The sequence below is a fragment of the Sorex fumeus genome, unplaced genomic scaffold (genome assembly GCF_029834395.1).
Source record: "Sorex fumeus unplaced genomic scaffold, SorFum_2.1 ptg000265l, whole genome shotgun sequence".
In the NCBI taxonomy this organism is placed as follows: domain Eukaryota; kingdom Metazoa; phylum Chordata; class Mammalia; order Eulipotyphla; family Soricidae; genus Sorex; species Sorex fumeus.
This window is the reverse complement of record NW_026606322.1, coordinates 11,443,496-11,466,211: the sequence shown is the minus strand read 5'-3', so window position 1 is coordinate 11,466,211 and position 22,716 is coordinate 11,443,496. Positions and strand designations below refer to the sequence as shown.

The following is a 22,716-nucleotide window of genomic DNA, read 5'->3' as shown; positions in this document are numbered from 1 at the left end:
GAGCTATGTCTCTGACCCCTCAATTTCTTAATTATATTAATACTACAATGAAAGAACAGTGCTAGTCAGAGAGACAGCAAAATACAGCTATAATTTTTTACAAAATTTATGCTCTGAAAATCTGGTATCAATATAGTATGAAAGCATTGATTATTTTCACTTAATTTACAATTTTACTTAGGGATGAATTTATCATTAGAGAAAAAAATCACACATAAAGTATAAAATCACATATCATCAATATCTGGGTAATTACTAAATAAGCCAGTATTTGATAAACTGACTATTGAAGAAATTTTAATCATGTTGGTGATCTTTATACTAGATACAGCAGAAGACAGCAGAATTCAACACCAAAGACTAAATATACTAAAATATATTTTTAATGCAGCTTATATATGGTATTCCTGTCATTCCCTAGAAACTGAAAGAAATTTTATAGTTATAAATTATTCTACTATCATCCCTTGGTATCTAGGAGAAATAGTTTCCAGATGACCTCCACTGGCAACAGCAAAATTCCTGCTCACGTCCCTCATTTGTATTTGCATGTAACCCATATATATCATCTACTTTAAATCATCTCTAGATTACTTAAGATGCTGAATAGAATATAACCGCTAGGTTATGTAACTGCTATGTTACATAGTCTTCACATTGCATTTTTAGAAAATAATGGGTTAGGGAGGAGTCTTTATAGTTAGTATAGACACAACCAACATGGGCCTACGTATATAATAAGTATTTTTGATTTAAAGCTGGTTGAATCCTTGGTTGGAGAGAATTACCTGAATTTAACTTTAAGTATAATATAAAGATCTTAAGAATAATGCCAAGTACCATAAACATCATCACTATTTATATTAAAAATTATTTAAAAGAATTACTATAAATCTGTGTGCATGTGTGTTGTGTTTATATGTGTATGTGTGTGTGTGTGTGTGTGTGCACGCGCGCGCACAGGAAACACTCCTAGTAGCGTTCAGGGGACCATCTGTGTGTCAGGCATTGAACTAGGATCTGTCATGTGGTAATTTTTTAATTAAAAATTAGCTTTGAAGAGAATTATTTCTTTGTTGTGAGTTTCGCCCGCCCCTCTCGGAGAGCCTGGAAAGCTACCAAGAGCATCTTGCCCGCAAGGCAAAGCCTGGCAAGCTACCTGTGACGTATTCGATATGCCAAACACAGTAACAAGTCTCACAATGGAGATGTTACTGGGCCTGCTCGAGCAAACTGATGAACAACGGGAGGATAGTGCTACAGTGTGAGTTTCGTCAAATATTCCAACAAGGATAGTTTTCTCACTTTGCCAGAAAGGACAAATACATTTATAGACTTTGTTTTTTGTCTACTTAAAAAAAAAAAACAACCAAGAGTTTCTGTATATTTACTGTCTACTTAATTAGCTTCTTAATTAGTTTACTTAATTAGCTTCAGGAGAAAGACTATGTCAAAATTTGCATTTTTGGATTTAAGTTGACAGTTTCGTGGACTGATGCCCAACCTTGAAATTTTTTTCTATCTCAACTGCAAATAATCTTGAGCAAGCCAACCAATCAGAACAAAATTGTTAAGAATCTTCGGTCCAAGTGCATAAAAAGAAGACAGTATAGCCAGATGTTATCACTGCTGTTTGTCAGATGAACTAGGTATCTGTATAAAAGGCTTAGCAGCTATAAAATATTGTAAAATGACAAAAGCTACAACAAAGTCACTGTTGTTGACTATCAAAGGAATTATTTCAACTTCACGCCAATGACCAAAGCTTAAAAAAAAAATTCTGTGGTTTACAAAGCTTTAATAGTTTCTCATGCACATAATTCCAACACTACTCCCATGATCAATGTTCTTCTTCTCTCACAAGTATTTCAAGAACCCTAGCTTCCAAGATTAATTTGTTGCCTTTGGATCTTTGTTACTACCTTGCTGTGTTATCTCTAGTCCCACAGGAGAGCTCATTCTGTATCTATCCCTTACCTTCTGACTTCACTAAGCAACCTTTAGTACTATTCACATAACTGGAAACTGCACAATTTTTGTTCTTTTCAGAGCTACACAGTATGCCAATATGTTTATATACTACAACTTGATTCATTCGTCTATAGTTTGGCATCAGGGTTGTTTTCATATCTTCACTACTGTACTATTGCAGGATGAACATTATGTGTGCACATCTGGTCACTGTCCTCCCCTTGTTCATCGATTTGCTCGAGCGGGCCCAGTAACGTCTCCATCATGAGACTTGTTGTTACTGTGTTTGGCATATCGAGTACGTCATGGGGAGCTTGCCAGGCTCTGCCGTGCGGGCGAGATACTCTCGGTAGCTTGCCGGGCTCTCCGAGAGGGGCGGAGGAATCGAACTCGAGGGGTGGAGGAATCGAACTCGGGTCGGCCATGTTGGCTGCGTGCAAGGCAAACGCCCTACCGCTGTGCTATCACTCCAGCCCATGTGTGCACATATACTTTGGAATTAATGTTTCTGTGTTTTGGGAATAGATGCCAATAAATGGGATTGGTAACCCATGGCAGTTCTAGTCCTGATTTTTGGACAGATCTCCATATTGCTTTTTAAAAAGGCTAAACTAGCTAACATTCCTACCACCAATGGATCAGAGTTCCTTTCCTACCTCAACCCATCTACACTGAACATCTAAGACTTTTTCTGACATATGCCATACTCACCATGATCTATCTCATTATTGTTTTGATTTACATTTCCCTAATCATGAGTGACAAGGAGTACTTTTTCATATACCTGCTGGCTATCCGTATGTCTGTTCATCTCCTCCCATTTATGGATAGGATCACTGGATTTTTGGTTGTTGAATTTTGAGAATGTTTTATAGATCTTCAATGTAAACCCTTTATCTGGTGTACTGTGTAAAAATATTTTCTTCCATTCTTCATTCAGTAGCTATCTTTTTATAAAGCTTGAGTTTCTTTTACTGCACAAAAGCTTTTTAATTTTATGCAGTTCCATCTGTTTTTGTTTTGCTGTCTTCGCCACTGTGGTCACCTCATTGAATATTCCACTGTGGTCAATTTCTTGGAGAGTTCTACTAACGTATTTTATGAATTCTAATCTATAACCTACTTTGAGTTTCCTTTTGATAAGTGTGAGGTATGACCTAACTTCATTTTTTATGTGTAGATCTCGTTTTTTTCCCCAACATCATTTGCTGAACAGGTTTTCTTTGCTTTACTTCATATATTTAGCACCTTTGCCATAGATTAGTTCACCAAAAATCTGGGGATTTAACCTAGGACTCTCATTTCTGTTCCATTGGTTTGCAGGTCTATCTTAATCGGTAACATGCCGTTTTGATAATAGCTTTGTAATGTAATTCAAAATTGGGAAATGCAATGGCCTCCTGTTCTTTTCTTGTGCTTTAACGATTGAGTTTACAGTTCCCTACAAATTTAAGTAGGTGTTGTTCATGTCTTTGGAAAAAAAAAAAAGGCACTGGAATTTTAATGAGTATTGCATTAAATTTGTATAAACTTTGGGTATGGTGGTCATTTTAAGAATGTTGATTCTTCCAATCCATGAACAGGGAATATCTTTTCCACTTTCTAGTTTCTTCTATTTCTCTTAGCAATGATTCGCCATTTTCACTGCGTTGTCTTTTACTTTCCTTGTTGATACCTAGGAATTTGATGTTTTTGATCACAAATTTTAAGAGGAGTCTTCTTTTGCTCCCAGATCTTTGTGTACAGGAATGTCACTGATTTTGGTACATTAATGTTGTAATCTACTATATTGATCATTTTGAGGAGTTCTCTGTGGAGTCTCTGTGATTTTCATTATGTAGCATTATTTCATCTGAAATTAGTGATAAATTTGACTTCTTCATTTTCAATTTGGATCCCTTTAATATCTTTGAATGCTGTGGCAAGGACTTTCAAAACTATGCTGAATAAAAATGGTGCCTGATCTCATGAAAAAGGCTTTCAGTTTTTCACCATTATGATACTGAGTGTGGGTTTGCTGTAAATTGCTATTATTATCTTGAGATATATTCCTTCTATTCCTATTTTTGGGAAGGTTTGTTTATTTTCATTCTCAATTGTCTCAAGGAATCTTTTGGTTTCTTTTATGACTTAACTCTTTGGTGCAACTATTATTTAACATGTTGTCTTGGTTTCCAGGGAGTATGTTTGCCACTTTCCTTTTCACAGCTGATTCTTTCTTTTGTGGCTTTGTGGCCTGAGAAGATACTTGGTATGGCTTCTATTTTTGTGATTTTATGGATATGTGGGTTGTGCTCCAGCATGTGATCTAACCTGGAACGTCCCATGTGCTGTGGAGAAAAATACTCACTTTTTGGAGAGGTGGAGGGTCCTAAATATGCGTCTTAGATCCAGTTCTTCCAGTTTCTCATTTAGGGCTCCTTGTTTAATTGCACTTTTGCTTGGTTCATCTGGCCAATTATGACTGGGGTATTGAAGTCTTACACACTTCTACTTTGCTATCATCAATGTAATTTCTAAAGTCTATTAACAACTGCTTTAGAAACTTTGCTACCTCTTCATTTGGTGCACATATGTTGATGATGAGAGTTAAGTCCTCATGGTCTACTGATCCCTTGATCATGATGTGATGTCCTTCTCTAACATTTTCTTTAGTTTGACTGCTATTTATTCTGAAACCACTATGGCTTTCTCTGCTTTTCCTAACACCTGCCATGAGTCTGTGCAGCTGTCTTCCAACCACTGACTTCAAGCCTTTGTTTATTATAGGACTTTAAATGTTTCTCCTGTAGCATCAAAGGGTTAGGTTTTGTTTCTGGAACCAGTCTGCTATTGTATTGTTCTATGGCAGAGTTCGGTTTAGTAACATTTAGGGAAATTGATACGAAGGTATATATTGCCATGTTTACATATGGTATTTATTTGTTCTATGCAATATCATTTCATCTGTTGCATTTCGTATCACTTCAGTATCCATGTCAGGGCTGAATTAGGGTTCAAATATGTCACCACCACTGTTTGAGAAATGTTTTTATCCCTTTAAAAATGAGTTTGCTGGTTTGAAGATTCTTGGTTGGAAGTCCTTTTTATTCTATACTTTGTATACGTTGTTCCATACGTTTCATGCTTATAATGCTTTGCTAGATAAATCTGTGATAAATCTGATGTGCTATTCCTTGTGAGGTTTTGTTTCTGTCTTGCAGCCGTAACAGTTTGTCTTTGGTTCTTGCCATTTTAATTCTAAAATGTCTTGGTATCGTTGTGTCTGGGTTTACTCTGGTTGGCATTCTCTGAGCCTCCTGTATCTGTGCTCCCATCCTGCTCTACAGATTGAGGAAATCCTCAACAATTATCTCTAGTCTTTTCCTTTTCCTCTTTCTTCTACTCTTGGGATTCCTATAATTCTGAAATTATTTCTCTTGGCAGTTAATAATTTCCCTTATGTTCTCTTCATTTTTTAAAAATTCTCTTTACCATTTTCTCTTTGGTTCATTTGTTTATTGGCATCTTTGGGAATACTTACTCAATTTTTGGCTTTAACCATATGGCCTCTAAGGTTTCCTACTGTACTATTAAGTTATTAATTCTCTTGGGACAAGATCTTTGTTTCAACAAACTCTCTTCAAGTTGATTCATTTCAACATTGCTTTCAAATCACTGAGCATTGCTATGATTATTGTCCTAAAGGCTTCTTCAGGCAAACTACAGAGGTCTGATGGCACTGGTGATTCATCTAGTTTTGTTGTTTTATGTTGGTATTTCCCCTGAGCCCTGCCAGGAGTGATGCCTGAGTGCAAAGTCAGGAGTAAGCCCTGAGCACCACAGGGTATGGTCCCAAACAAAACGAACAAAAACCAGTAGCTATCCCTCTACCAAATGTTAATTTTTTAAAAAATTCATTGGAAATATTGCATTCAGATAATTATATACCAACAATTTTAACATGAAGTATAAGACACACTGTTTCCAAAGGGATGTGTTCCTAAAGTCTTCAGCAGAACAAAGTGAATTTACTGTCTTGCTCTTCACTGTTTCTACTACCCATTCCATTGTCTCAGTAAGACCAATGCCACTGGCTGCTGATGTTCTGAATATTTGTCATTTTGAGTCCTTCTCAAAGCAAGCAATTGAAGTGACTCTGCCAGCTTTAAGGAAATCATGGCCTATCTGTAAACACCACTATCAATGGCAAAAAGCCATTTCTTTTAAAATAGCTAGAAAGTCTTCTCCCTCAGTGATAATAAGTGGTTTTATTGGCTATAATCTAAAAAAAAAAAAGTCTTAATACATAACAGATTCAGGAGAAAAAGAGAAAAAAAACCAATTTTTTTGTGAACTGATAAAGAAAAATGACAGGGAAAAATAGGTAGAAGGTAAGAACTTGTATAAAATTTCTAGAGTAAAAAAAGATGAGTAATCTTTATATAGCCAAATAGCCAGGTTATCAGAAACATCACTAATTAACTAGTACCTTGCTTTCCAATGTAATCTCTTTAACTGCTTCGGTGATTCCTGTAACACCTGTTTAAAATTCAACAGAGAATAACTAAAATTAAGTTATGAAAAGCCCTCATTTATTGATTCAAGCAATATAAAACACAATTTTCTAAATTCTCACCATTTTCCTGAAATGAGAAATCAACGTTAGCAGCTGTTTTTTCTAATTTATAGTAGGAATAATATCAAAAATGCTTCTCAAAGCAGACAAAAAAATTTCAAGTCAAACATTCCAATTAATATAAATTAACACTTTAAAAACACATGAATTAACCTACTCTTAGTCATTTCTTTCATGTGTAAGTATCTAATTATAGTCTTAGAAAATGGATATACTAAATGATAATAGGACTTATTTACATTTAAACCTGCATCAAATAGCATATATTCATGTTATTTATTTCAGAAATAAGTCACACGAAGCTAGTAACAGCATAGCACATTTACATGGGACTATTTTACTATTTCCATATCTTATTTAATCTGCAATTCTATATCATGAGATAATTTTCCAATAGCACAGACAGCAGGGCATTTGCCTTGCACGCGGGTTCGATTCCCAGCTTCCCATATGGTCTCCCAAGCACTGTCAGGGGCAATTCCTAAGTGCAAAGCCAGGAGTAACCAGAGTATCACTGGTGTGACAAAAAAAGCAAAAAATAAATAAATAAATAAATAAAAATTCCACATGTGCTGACATGGCCCAATACTGTGTCCATAGTAACAACTCTAAAACTATTTTGCTCAATGAAGGTCGCATTAGCAGATGGCAGCACTGCTCTGATAAATGTTTAATTTAAAATACCTGAACCAAAGCAACAGTGCAACAGGTAGAGTATTTGCCTTGCATGTAGCCAAACCAGATTAAATCCCTGGCACCACATCAAATAATTCACCCAAGCCCCGCCAGGGATGATTTTGAGCACAGAGCCAGGAGTAAACCTGAGTACTGCTGAATGTGGCCAAAAGAATAATGAAAAAAAAAGTTACAATAACTGTGTTCTTAATGAGACTGTTCAACAATAACACAAAATGCTCAATAAATAAATCCTAAGTGCAAATATGCAAATTATCTGCCCTTTGTTAATCAGCTTCTTCTACTGGCAGTGCTCAGATATAACTGATAAACTATAATGCATAGGAAATGCTAGAATTAAATAGTTCAAACTGTTAATGTGCTTTTTGAGAAATCTTGCTCTACTATCACTTTGTAGGACTTAAAGATAGAGAAAACTTTTTAATATCCTGAATTTTAACTTAGAAAAGAAGCCAGAGAGTTAATACAGGGATTGAGGTGCATGCCTTGCATGGCCAACCTGGATTAGATAACCAGAACTACATCCTTGGGCCCCAGCATTGAATACCAGCCAACTAGGAGTGTTCAGTGGTTGGTTATGTTCATTATCTAAACCTGAGTACTGCTTGGGAGGCAAATATATATATATATATATATATATATATATATATATATTTTCTATAAATATATATGAACACATATATTTCAACACATATATTTGAACACATATATTTAAGAGAAATTCTAAATCTATCTGTTTGCACACAAAAGATTTTTTTTCATCAGAATTAAATCGAGGGCCGTAAGATAGTACAAGGTTTAAGAAACTTGCCATACTATGCATTAGATCAGCAGTTAGATCACAGGTATGGCATGGTCCCCTCCACAAATAGCCTCAGAGATGATCTTAGTGGACCCCACTACGCAGCAATGCCATGGTTTTACCATTGAACAAAACAATTTGGTTGGTCAAGCACTGTCTCCTGCTTGGAAGACCCCCCTCAAAAAGACAGCTGGCTAGAGAAACATAAAAAGTGTTTACAAAGTTACGCAATATAATGGCAAAATAAGTTTCAGGACTAAGAAAAATAATATTCAGAGTGGCAAATAACTTACACAGTTATGAAAGGACTGAGTCAATTCTTTAAAAAAATGTACTGAACAAATCAATTTCTCTATCAGATACTATGATAATGAAGATTTAACAATTAATTTCCTCTATGGATCCTACAGTCCTCTTAGTAGTCAGTCAACAATTCTTTTTTTTTTTCTTTGCTTTTTGAGTCACACCCAGTGATGCTCAGGGGTTACTCCTGGTTCTGCACTCAGAAATTACTCCTGGCGGTGTTAGTCAACAATTCTTAACTAGCTATAAATCTCAGAGCTGAATAAAAGAAATATGAGGATGGCATGATCCCTGTCCTAAAGCTCCTTATCCAGTCATGGAATGAAATGCAAATACAGAATCTTAAATCATAGTATAAAATATTGCATATTCTGTATTTATTTGGTTTTCTTTTTTCAGAAATGAAGAAAATACGGGTATTTTAAAATTTCCCCTGAAGTAACAGCAATATAAAATCCAAATGTCCAAGAATAACTTTTTTATCCAATTTATCTTCCTTTTTCCATCTTAAAAAAAAAAGTCTACTGGAATAAAACTGTGCCCTATGCATCCTCTTTTGCTACCAATTATGCCAATCTAGTCTCATACCTGTGTTATGATAAGTATCTACCCATCCCCCATCACCATCATCTTCTTCGATGATTGCTTCCAGTTCATCTGAATATTCCATCTGCTTGCACCTTTTATAACACGGCACTATTAAAAAAATGCAAATAGTTAATAGCATGTTTCCTGCTTCCTATAAATCCATTAGAAAAAAAGAGAAAGTCTATTTAATAAAATAGGGTATTTCTAGAAGCAAATTATTAAGTGAATACTGAATTTCACTTGAAATGGAATTAGTTTTAAGAAGTTCATTCAGCAAAAGTTATTTGATGATATTTTTCCTTTATCGGGGAATAAAGGCTCTTTTGGAGTTTATGTATGCCTTTCTCTGGTGATCTATGTAAGACTACAGGTTGAAGCAGAGAGGGCTTTTAATTTCTGGCTAATGAGTAAGTAATACCTAATTTTAATGGCTTGGCTTTCAGAACACTAGGGTGTTACGTCTTTTTCAGAGATGGAAGAGATAAACTCTGATTTGTAATGCTAAAATAACTACAATATAAATTCTCAATCAAGTTTTAACTATTCATAAGAGTTAAAGTACAAAATTCTCTTATCTTCTAAATTTTAATCTCAATATAGGCACAATACAATATAGGCATAGTACAAAATAGATGCCAGGTTTTTCATGTAGCAAATATGTCAATTAGCTGGCATTATGCATAAGAGCCAAAAAAAATTTAAAAGGTAACAATAATATGTTATAGGGTTGGGGCTGGTGCGATAGCACAATGGTAGCGCGTTTGCCTTGCACGTGGCCGACCCAGGTTCGATTTCCAGCACTTAATATGGTCCCAAGCACCAGCAGGGGTAATTCCAGAGTGCAGAGCCAGGAGTGACCCCTGTGCATTGCTGGGTATGACCCAAAAAAGAAAAAAAAAGTTACAGGATCAACAAACTGGTAATAATCTCCAGATTCTCTTAAATAAATATAAATATAAATTTTAATAAAAGTTTGTATGAAAGAATAAACGGTGCTTCACACAAATTTTTCCTTTCTTATAATGGGCGAAGTAGAACAGAACAGAAATCAAGCTATTATTTTGTGGCAAGAGAGAATAAAGTGAGGTTGTTTTCAAGTTAACTTCATAAATAAGATACTATCTCCTTCAAAAACTACTTTGTGCCCATTGAAAATCTTTCAATAACAATAAAATTTTTATCACTGAGCCTCTGTCCTAAGCAATATCAACTCACCTTCTATGTAAAATATTAAGTTTAAAGAATATTAAAATATCTTTAAAATAATTATGATTACAAACTCAATTTAGGAAAAAAAGTAAATGTGGATAGATGCTGAGAGCACTTAAAACCTATCATTAAAGCAGTCCCCAGCACTGAACGGTGCTCTTGAGTACAATGTCAGAAGCAATTCCAAGCTAAAACCTGAAGCAGTTCGGGTTACCACTAAGAGTGTCTCCACTGAAACAAATGTTAAATTAAAATAAGTCCAACATTACTTAAAATCTCTCTTTCACTTCAGATCTTAAAACAAGACCAGTTTGAGAAAATGGAATTTAAAAGATATAAAAATCAAATAAAGAGAAAAATAGCCTAACAATAAAAAACTCAGAGTTTCATTAAATTTCCTAATTTCTTCTAAAAAGCAATAAATACAACTTTAATGATAAATTAAGATGAGTAAGGTAAAAGGTTATTTTTAAAAATGATATTTCAGTGCAAAATTTACTAATACATCTTATACATTATTCTTACCATTTTTGGTGACCAAAAATTGTTTGCCTGATGGTAGGTATGCTTTCACTTTCAGTTCTTCCCCTGTAGCCCTTTAAAGTAAGTGGAAAGCAGCAAAACATAAATAATATTTTAAAAGGCAAAGATAAGATAGTACCATGTATCAATTCCAAAGCTATATAATCTATAACCCTTGTTTTAAAATTCATTTGAGAAGAATGCCATAAGTGATATACATCAAGGAACGAAAGATGGTAACAAACTTAAATAAAACATACTAAGACTATATAAACTGCCATTATATATCTATATCCTCTACATATACTAGAGAAATCCCCATTACCCTGGAGTGATGGGGCTGGTGTGGGATGCAGGGGAAACTAAGACAAAGATGGAGAAATCAGGCACTATACTTTTAACTATAAAACTGCAAATCACAGTGGGCAAACTAAATAAAAGCAACATACACACACACACACACACACACACACACACACACACACACAGAGGCATGCACGTACACACCACTCCCCCACCAAAAAATGAAGAAATAAAAGGAATAAAAAAAAATCAAATGAGGAATGTGATGCTTCTCATCTTTAGTTTTCTTAGAATTGTTTTGACTATTCAGGTAAAGATACACAGCAAGGTAGCAACAAAACGAGAGAAGTGATTCACACAATTGACTGGCTAGGGCAGGGGGGCGGGGGCGGGTTGAGAGTAATCTTGGGGTCTTTGGGAGAGGGAGGTGTCATGGGGTTCTTGGGAAAGGGTGGGGGTACACTGATGATAGGTGTTATGTTTTAATTACGTGCATGAGAAACCATTATTAATAGCATGGTGAACCACAGAATATCAGTTTTTAAAGAGAGCCAGACCTAAGGGAAAGAGTTTGGTAAAATAGTAAATAAAAGGGATATCATTTAGTAACTGCATTTGTCTCTAAACAAAAAGAAAGAGATGATCCTTAATAAGTATAATCTTACACAGATTTTCAATCCCAAAGTATTGCTCAACTGGAGACAGGCCAAAAAAAAAAAAATAGCTATACACCATTACATAACAAAGTAGGTTGGCAAGATCTCTATTCCTAGCAACCTATTAAAATAGGAACTAAGAAATAAAAGATGCTTTGAATCACATGATGATTATGTTGAGAATGATAGAAACACATTTAAAAAACTTTCAGAGAGTTTTTATTACAGTACTTGACTCTTTTTATTTAATTTTTTTATCTTAAATTTAAAATATCGATATAACCATTTTATAAATAAGCGTAAAGAAATGCTGTCACAAAATTCTAAAATGTAAAATAAAATAAAGGGAAAAAAAAAATTCTAAAATGAAGATCCAGGAACAAGCCCAGTGAATTCAGAGTTTCTATTCTTTAATGCTACTCACTCTGACAACTACCTATAACATTTCTGATTACCATTAAATTTTGTTAAGGGTTTTGCATGGCTCACCTACTACATTTTTCTCGGGCTGGGAAGTTATGTAGTGTCTGTCACAAACATATCAGCATAAAGCAAGCATACTGGAAAAAATGCTAAATGTCTTATCTCTTACAAAATAAATTATGCATCAATTACAGGCTAGATACAAGCTAAATAAAGTTTCACCAATTCAGGGAAGAGGGACCTATAGTTAACCACCCTTTAACAGATTAGATTCTATAATAGGAAGTCAATTTCAAATACAACACTGAACACATGTAGGAAAGACAAGGATATAAAAAATAAACGAATTGACTTTTTTTTAACCTATATTGGCACATAAAAAATATTCTTTAAGAATCTGAGTGATTGATAAAAATTAGCAGCAACTATTTGATATGTGCTACACAAAAAACTAAATGGAATAAAAATGCCAAGAACGACCATCTCTGGTTTAAAATAGTTACCTTAATTAGTAAGAAAAAATTAACAATTAGAGCCTTCTAAACTCTAGGAAATATACTCCCTTTCAAAAACTCACTTTTCAATTGCAACTGAAAAATGTCATGGGGTGGTGGGTGAGGAGGAATATAAAAAGCTAAGCCACTTATACTCAAATAAGATAACAATCACAAACCAAGTCTAATGAAAAGAGTCTGCCAAAACTGTATTCACCTTTTCAACTACTGACAGATGATTTTACATTAAGTACTTGACAGTAATTAAACTGAGTTTGCCACTAAAGCAGTCTGTAAATAAACAAATTAATCTAATGTATTAAACTCTTGAAATTATTTCTTCAATATACACAAGATCAGACACTATCAAAAATGAAATATTAATATAGCAATAATAATATAAAAATATCCATCTTTGCCCAAATTTTTATTCCTTTAGTTTAGCTCTTAAAAGAAAAATATACTAGAAAAGAACTAAACTGGTCATTCTGATTTTAATGCATTAACCTAATTTCAAACGGTTAAAATTATGACATCAAACCCTTTACTAATCTTTTTATTCTTCAACCAAGATTACTTACCATTGCCATGTTGGACAGTGATGGACTAAGTGATCTCCAGCTGCAACAAACTATAATTTAGAAGGAATGTTTAAAAAAAAAAAAAAAGAAAAAATTGAGTATCACTGAAAGTGGCAATAGCAAAATAATCATCCTGTACAACCTATTTATCTGCAAACCAATGCAAAAACTACCAAACTACTCCACCAGTCTCAAAATTGTTTTTATAGTTAAAACTGCAAAATTTTTAACTTAGACAAAATTCTAATCTTGGAAGTCAAAAATAGGTTATTTATTTTACTTCAATTGTTAAGCATTTATGGAATAAACACCAAAAACATACAGTATAACATATAAAGAAAGCGCTGCAGAATATGCTATAACATATAATGTATAACATATAATGTAAAATATGTATAACATATAATGTAAAATATAGAAATTCTTGATATGGCTGAAAATTCAATAAAATTATTTTTTAACTATCTTACTAAATAGAGCGTTACTAAATAGATCCAGGTCTATGACATGAAAATAGTTTATTACATCACAGTACAGTTCTTCCTTACTTTTTAAACTTAGGTAAGTGCAATTCTGAAATCTTTTTCACAATCTTACAATTAAAGGAAATCATTAACAACATTAAGAACTGAAGTTTAGGACAACAATGAGTGGAGAATTAAAATTTTTTATTAGACTCAAAACATTTTAATACACTAAAAACCAAAATAATAATTCAATAAATTTTCTAAGAAACCTCAAACTTTCTGAGCAAGATGAACACTGTACACTGTTCTTATAAAAACTAAAAGGTAAAGTTTTCATTGTGTTAGAATATGAACTGATTTTACTAAAAGACACAAATCCTACTTGAGTACAAAGGGAAAGTATTAAACATACTTAGTGTCCCCAAGTTCAACAAAATATGGACATAATATATAAATTAATTCAATTTTATAAGTTTTTTTTATCTCGTTTTTGTTTTGGGGTCATACTCATCAGTGCTCATGGCTTACTCCAGGTTTTGCGCTCAGGGATCAATTCTGAAAGGGCTTGAGTGACCATATACTAGGGAGGGCACCTGGGTTGGCCACATGCAAGGCAAGTGCCCTATCCTCCATACTATCTCCCCAGCTTCTATTTCACAATAATTTTAATTTAATTTACTGTTACTCATGGGATTATCAATTTAGGGTATCTGTAATCATCTACTTTCTGGGAGAGTTGTCTTTATAACACTATTTGGGGAGAAAAATTCTCTAAAGTATGAGTGCTGACTGTTAATTTGCATGTCTCTATTTTATTTCAAGGAATCTGTTTTTATACTGGTTAGAGACAAATGCAAATGAAAACAGTATTCTCACCCTCCAGTTTTAAATATTCTGAATTGCTACAATCAAATGCTACATTTAACCTAAATTTCTACATGGGTTAAATGTAGCATTTGATTGCTAAATTTAGTTTTACCAGAAATTAATCATAACCAAGAGTGTTAACTTAACAAAAATCAAGCAAAACAAAAAACTTAAAAATGGAAATAGGGGAGGATAGATAGAACAGTGTATAATGTGCTTGCGTTGCAGGAAGCTGACCAGATTCAGTTCATGACACAGGGTACCCTAGCCCTTGCAGGAGCAATCCCTGAGCTCAGAGTCAGAGCCAGCAGTGATTCATAAGCACAGCTGAGAGTATAACCCAAGAGCCAAAAAAAAAAAAGAAAAGAAAACTTAACTACAAAACTATTATTTATTGCATAGCATCTCTGGTGACAGTATTACAAAAATTTAAACTAAAAAAAACACACTTGCATGAATAATTAGTACATGTGCATATCTGCCACTATTAGCAGAAGCAGTTATTACATGTTATATATATATGCAAGTAAAATAAAAATGTAGGACAAATTTCTATAAATGCATTTTTGCTTGTAGTAGCATTCTGTTTATCTATGTAAAAATTACGTAACACTGATTAAATCCAACAAGTTAGAATAATTGTAACATTTCAGTGAGTGTTACCAGTATCATCAGTAAGGTCATACAAATACTATCACGGTCACGGTCCTCCCATTGTTCATTGATTTGCTCAAGCAGGCCCAGTAAATCTCCACTGTGAGACTTGTTGCTGTGTCTAGCATATCGAATACGTCAAGGGGAGCTTGCCAGGCTTTACCGTGCGGGCGAGATACTCTCGGTAGCTTGCTGGGCTCTCCGAAGGGGGCGGACGAATAGAACTCGGGTCGTGGCCATGTTCGCTGTGGGCAAGGCAAACGCCCTACCCGCTGTGCTATGGCTAAACGTTCAAGCATTTTAACTAACACAATACTGTGTTAGATAATTCTCTTCCCCTTTCAGAAACAGAGTACTTCCATGTAGGATAACACTGTTTTGTCCTTCCTCAGGTAGCTTAGGTTTATCGGGTCACACCCATCCCAGTGCTCCTGAGTCACTCCCATTCTTTTTTTTATTTATAATACTTCCCTATGCTCTCCTCCCCAAACAGTTAATCAGTTTATTCCCCTAATCAGTTTCTGTTAATTTGTAAGGCCAGATCTTTCTAGGACACTGAACTTGTATTGTAAGTTAATATTGCCTTTCTCCCCTCCCTTGTCTTTTGAATAGTTTAAAGCAATGTCCTTTTGTATAGACACAGGAAGCCAATTAATCTTCCACACCGTTCATGAAAAGCAGGAAAACAGCTGAGGGCTGACAGTCAAAGCCCAGAAACATGAAATAAACAAACGATGAACCTAGAATCTATCCAAAGCAAATTATGTCTTCTCATTTCCCTCCTCTAAATTCATTCTTCTCTAACTCAATCCTCTAATTGTCTCTATCACAATCAGAACTATGTGGTCAGTATTCAGCCAAACAAATTTTGCCTTGCATTTTTTTTTATAAAAGGAGATTCATAAACCACTTAATGATACAGTCAAGTGCAAGTAATGGTTATTCGAATAAATCTGTAGGTACTTTGAAAACTTAATTCTATTCAGTGGCCAGACTTAATTCCATTCAGTTCTCCCATTTGAACTACCCATTTAGCAATTAATCATCTACACATCTTGCACTCTGACAAGAATACATATTTTCATCTCTGGCCTCCATTTTAGATACTTCAGTTCAAGAGCCTTATCTAAATTATATCATTATTCAACAAGACAACAAATCATATCCTTAAGATTAAAGCATAATTTTATTTGGAATTCAAGGTATTAAAACAGTGAGGAAGAAAGGCATCTTTTAGGGCAGAGTATTTCAATTGGGGGGGGGGGATTAGTGGGGGGATGATAAGACTCACTGGAGGTCCCCAGAATATCCCAAAGGAACCACAGATTTTAAAATGCATTGAAATGGAGTTTCATGGCAAAAAAAATGAATGGGCCAATGGACAGAACAGGAGGACCACAGGATGGAAACAAGGTCAGAAGCAGGTAGCAGTTAGAAAAAGACTGAGAAGTGTAGGATAACACTGGTGTGTCCTCTCTGCTTTGCCACAGGGAGCTTAGGTTTACTGGGTTACTCCCATCACAGTGTTCCCATTCCTCTGTGTTCATTTGTAACCTCTTTCTTTGTGCTCTGCTTCCCCAACTGGTGAATCCCCTTTATCTCCTAATCAGACTTTGTTATCTTGTAAATACTGCTTTTCTCTTCTCCTTAAGTCCTTTGCATAGTTAATTCAGAGCAATGTCCTTTTTGCATAGACACAAGACAGTTATGGCTATGCTTTTGTAACCTGGGAGTTAACTGACTCCTGGACATCTGTTCTCTCCACTTAAGTCTCAGTTGCCCTTACTTCCTAGCAACCCAAAAGCAGGGTCCCTCTGAGGGACTGGATGGACTCAGGGCAAGCTGTGAGCTTCCCTGGCATCGAAATGGGCCTGGCCAAAGCGCCATAGTACTTATAACTATAAGTTAAGAGCATGCTCATGGACAAATTCTGTTGTGATTCAAAAATAAGAACTAAAGTAGGACCCTGCTAGGGTTAGGAAAGATTATTCTGGCCTGAGCACAGTAGTCTGAGATCTAACACAAGATGTTCCCAGAGAGCCACCCTTACAAGCTTAATGTTTCTCTTACTGTGTCCATACAAAATAATGGATATTAAGAAGCATAATTAAGATGTTAATGGAAACAAGGTCATAAGCAGGTGGCAGTCAGAAAAAGGCTGAGAAGTACTGATTTGGGAAATTTTGAATTAAAGTCACTCATTTAAATGACTTGCCTGACTCAGGATAAGAGATTTTAGAGAAATGGGAAAGTCTTAGGTTCTTCTTAGGAGAAATATTCAAAAGGCAGAACATTCTTAGAGCTATCCTAATATAGGACTGGCAAAATTTTATTTTATATATATATTGTATGATAGCACAGCGGGTATGGTATTTGCGTTGCACGTGGCCGACCCTGGGTTCGATTCCTCCATCCCTCTTGGAGAGCCCGGCAAGCTACTGAGAGTATCCCTAGAGATGCCAAAAACAATAACAAGTCACAATTTGTTGTGAGACGTTACTGGTGCCCGCAGGTGCAAATCTATGAACGAAGGGTGGACAGTGACAGTGACAAGTGACCATATCCAATGGTGCTCAGGAGTTACCCTTGGAGAAGCTGAGCGGATCATTTGTGGTGCTTGGGATTCTAATCATGGTCACAGCGGATACCACTAAATGTGAAGCAAAGGCCTTATCTCCTGTACTACCTCTGTGCTCCCTAGTGAAATACTATCACAACTGAAAACTGAAGAGTTCAATTAATTCCCTGGCTGTGGTCTTGGAATTTATAGCAGCAGTCAGATCATAAAACATGGCTCATTTGAAAATCCAATTATACAGCATAACTTGTTCCAAAATGTATCTTTCAAAACAATAAAGTGCTAATGTCAAAGAGTAGAAATTCTAATGAATTAACGGTCAAGTTTAATTTCTATTGCTGATTATTTACCAAAAATAAGTAGGAAACTAAAACTATTTATAAACCCAGAATTTAATAGGCCTTTTAGAACAGAATTATTTAACAAAAACAAACGACGTAGGGAAAAATCTTTTTATTAAAGATTAAGTGGGAAATGAGTCTTCAAACATAATTTTACATTAAAAAGTTCAATTAAAGGGAATGGAGAGTGTGAAGTGGGCAGTGTGCTTCCCTTGCAGACAGCCAACCCAGCTTTAATCCTTGGCACCCCATATGGTCTCCTGAGCCCCACCTGGAGTGATCCTTTAGTGCAGAGCCAGAAGAAGCCCTCGGTACCACTAGGTATGGCCCAAAAAACCAAATATCAAAGTCCAAAGAAAAACAAATGCCTATAAAATAGCAATCAGTTTCAGAATTAAGTAAAATCAAGAATACTTGGTCAATAGAAAAAGAATTAAAGGATGGTCAGAAATAAACTATTAAGTATATAGCTAAAAATATCTAAGAGACCAAGGATGTAACTAAGTAGTTAAAAAAATAATTTTATCTATTAAGAAATCTTGGGTTCAATCGCTGTCCCCTCCCACCCCCCCAAATAAAACGACAAAAACCAAGCTGAATACTAAGCAAGCTTAATATCCAAGCAGTGAACAAGTTTGGACTGTGGAAAGCCATAATCTCATGTTTAGTATAAACAGATTCACAAAACACCACAGAGCCCATTGCATAGCTCAATATGATGCAAATATGAGCTAAGAATAAGTGGCCATTGGAATTTTTTCCATTTGCAATCAAACCCTCATTGCTAAATTAAGAGGAACTACAGAAAAATAGGAGAAGTGGAAAATATAGAGGGAAGTTACCTTCTTCAAGGAGAGGTAAAATTCCAACAATGTAACTTACAGAGATAATACAATCTCTTTACCTAAATAATGATCAAAATTCAAGATATTTTTAGAATATCTTCAACACTCACCTCTTCTGGGGTGATAACACCTGTTTCCTTAAACTTTGACTCCTAAAAAATCAGAAAGAATACTAACATTATACTTTCACTTTCAAATTTAACATGCTTGGGGGCACAATGACTTGCCAGGAACCCCTCTAAGAGATGATGGCATGCATACAAAAAATATGCATCAATCAAAATATCAAATATGTATCATTCAAAGTATGTATCATTCACTGGCAGCTGACCTTAAGAAATACAGAACTCTAACAGAGGAAACTGACACAAACACGGTTACAGTACAATTTGAGCAAGAACAGATCTTTGGAAAAACACTCAAAATTTACATATAGCCTTACAAATAGTTTTGTGGGCACTGGAGCAATAGTACAGTGAACAGGGAAGTGAATAGGGCATCTGCCTTGCACACAGGCAAGTAATTCCTGAGCTCAGAGACAGGAGTAATCCCTGAATATCAAGATGAGGCCCAAAAATCAAACACACGAAACTAAAAAAAAATAAAAAACTCAAAACCAAATTATTTTGTGAAATCAAATATCTTTACAAAACAGTAAAAAGATGCTAAGAACTCTTAAAATTCCACCATCATTTCATTTATAGTAATATTAAAAACAAGAAACCATAAATTTAGTACTTCCCAATTATTCTCATCTCCAGCACACTATTATCACAACATTCTTTTTCAAAAGGACATAATTTACTATTTTTTTTTGGTATTTTAGGTTATATGTAAGATTTTGTAGCACTCTATAAAAATGAAAATATTAATTCATACAATTACCATTTGCTACCCAAAACATTTGCCTGCTACCAGCTGAAGCAATGGGAACACAGGCATAAATAAAATAAACCAAACTCCTTCTTGTCTTAAGGAATTTAAACCCCAGGGGAGGGAGAAAAGTCATGCAACAATAAATACCGTGAAGAAAAATAAAGCAGAGAAGAGGTGGGGCATGGAAGGATAGGTATCTATGAAAGCAGGCTATTATATAAGAGAACACAATTCACTAAGAAGTGACTGAAGAAGAGACTGGGAGAAAACCAGTTCAGACAGAGGCTGAGAGCAAATGCAAAATCCCTAGGCAAAAGGAGGCAAGCTGGGTCTGGGGGGGAAACGGGTAGTCTCATGTAAGGAAACGTTGCACCGATGCTGGGATTGGTGTTGGAACACTGCATGCCTGAAGCAACACTATTATGTACAACTTTTCAAATCACAGAGACTTAATAGAAAAAAATTAAAAATAGGTTAAGTAAAATGGAAAAAAAAAATTCCACAGGCAAGTGTGTACAAAACATAATTCATGATAGCTTAAGGGGAAGTGAGAAAAGGAGAAAATAGTTCTAAATGAAATCAGAAGTTTCTACTCTCACCTACTAGGGCTTGAAGTTCATTCTAGAATTTTAGCGTTTACACTGTTTAGGTCGTCCAAGTCATGTTTTTTCTTAATTATTGCTGGGAGAAGGAATTAATTTTATCCTAGGGACTTACGGTTCTTTTTTACCTTCTGATAGGTAGTAGGAAATTATAAGAATTCTTTTCAAGGAAAAAAAGTTCTCTGCAAATTAAATTTGCACTTGGAATGGGTCAAAGGGCCATTAATTCTGTACTTATTACTAAATATATACATCACTATACCAACAAGCTAATACTCCCCTTTGGATTCAGTAAATAGGAGTATTCCTCAAATCACAAATTCTGTGATATAAATTTAATAAAATACAACTATCCAATGAAATAGCTGTTTGAAATCTGCAAGTTACTTTTGTTCCTTGCTCCCTAAAACTAAATAGCTGTAACAATTATGTACCATATAAACGTTTTCTACCTAGGCACACAATACTTTAAAACATGACTTAAGCAAAAGAATCATCTGATTCAAGTGTCAAATTCATTTTCAATTTCAAAGTGTACTAAAGAAAAAAAAATCAAAATTTTACAGTTAACAAATGTAAGAAGAGCTGTCTCATTTATAGACATCTGGGTTTTGTTAGGGTCATTTAACAAGGTATTTGAGAAATCAGTCTTGGAAACGAGGACTTTTAAAAAAGACACGCAAGCCCACTATTCTCAGCATACCATAAAAACAAACTGAGTAGAGAACCAACCACTTTCAAAAGCATTTTATGCCCACACTAAAATTTAGTAAAAATCTAATTGCTTGGGGCGGACGGGGAACACTATTAACTTGGTATTCACTTACCCTCAATGCTTGCTCTTCACCGAGGAAACACAGTAACCATGGCAAAAAAAAGAAAACTTACTCTACAAGAGTAAGTTTCACGTGTAAAATAAAATGCAATTGAGAAATTTATCTCAATGTGCCAAAGCTGTCACATTTTTTTTACTTTAAAATGTTAGTTTTTTTATTTCACAGTGTCCTAATTTGAACTTTTAAAATACTGTTGTGTGTACATGTGTATGCATATAGAGAAAATGTATGTATAGAGAGAGAGAGAGAGATGGAGACAGAGAACAGAGAAGAGGGGAAAGACACGCGCGCTCCTTCTTCCTCACTCAAGTCCAAGATCCACAACTACTCCGGGGTCCTCCAACCCCTCGAGAGGCAGGTTTTGCCCGTCAGCCAGACCCGGGGGTGGGTTCTGACAGGCACACTGTCTGGGGTCTCCTCCGAAATCCTCCAAGCAAGGGCCTCGGGGGCAACTATTTCCAACTTTTTGATCCGTAGTAGGAAATGATAAGTAAGAATCAGACGATGAGGACTTCCGAAGGCAACGTGAACGAGAAGTGGCATCACAGGTCGCCGCTGATGGCCCGTTTCCAGAACCCAGCCGGGCCCCGTGTTCCGAGGGAGGCGGGCGAGGCGAGGGAGGACTCGGATCCGGTCCGGAAAGCCGCTCCCGAGCACCCGCACCCGCCCCGCGGCGCCGGCTCGAGGGTGGGGGAGGCACCCCCCGCGTCGCCTCCCAAAGCCCCGGGAGCGCTCCCCACCCCCTCCCCCCGCCCCCCGCCCCCCCCCCTTGCCCACACCTCGGTCCCGGCGGAGTGGAGCGAGCCGGCACCTGACAGCCCCGGGGCGCGTCCGGCCGCTTACCTTGAGGACCGGGGTCAGGTACTCGGCCACTTCCAGCGCCTTTCCCTTCACTGTGTTGATCACATTCTGCATCCTGGGGCCGGGACGGCGGCCGGCCCCGCCGCAGGGGGTGGGGTGGGGTGGGGAGGGAGGGGAGGGGGGAAGGGGCGCAGCCGGGACCCGACGGTGGGGTGGGGGGGGGTGGAGGGCCGGCAAGTCAAGAGTCGCTCCCCGGAGCCGCACCCGCGCCACGGAGCACCCGACGGGACGCGACGGCGCGGACGGGACGCGGGGGAGGGGAAGGGAGGGGACGGGACGGGACGGGAGGGGAGGCCGGCGGCGCGCGCGCGCGCGACCGGCCGGGCCCAGCTGTCACCTGGCCGCCGAGGAAGGCAGCCGCGGCGCGACGCGAGTTGGGTGGGGGTGGGGGTGGGTGGGAGAAGCGAGCGCGCGCGTGCCCCTCGCCTCCCCGTGAGCTGCCTTCCGCCCCCCCCCTCGCCGATTCCCCTGGCTTAACGTGCACCCCCTTCCGGCTTCCCCCTTCCTTCGCCCACTCTCTCGCCGTAGCGCCGCGACCACCTGGGCCTCACGTGACCCGGGCCTCTCCCGCCACGTGACGCGAGAAAGGCCGGCGGGGCGGGGCGGCACCGCCTCTCTCTCCT

The 22,716-nt window shown here is 36.8% G+C and overlaps 1 protein-coding gene across 1 annotated transcript in view; it reads right to left on the bottom strand.

The window, feature by feature from the left end:
• Nucleotides 1-22,207, bottom strand: part of ATG3 (autophagy related 3) — a 35,157-nt gene extending 12,950 nt beyond the window's left edge. Inside the window, exons 1-6 of the mRNA XM_056109298.1 lie at nt 22,076-22,207; nt 19,029-19,070; nt 13,167-13,216; nt 10,713-10,783; nt 8,979-9,086; nt 6,443-6,492 (exon numbers count right to left, since the gene is read on the bottom strand). Coding sequence (XP_055965273.1) covers nt 6,443-6,492; nt 8,979-9,086; nt 10,713-10,783; nt 13,167-13,216; nt 19,029-19,070; nt 22,076-22,147 — 393 coding nt within the window. The 5' untranslated portion in view covers nt 22,148-22,207. The remainder of the gene's footprint in view (nt 1-6,442; nt 6,493-8,978; nt 9,087-10,712; nt 10,784-13,166; nt 13,217-19,028; nt 19,071-22,075) is intronic.
• Nucleotides 22,208-22,716: the final 509 nt, after the last annotated feature.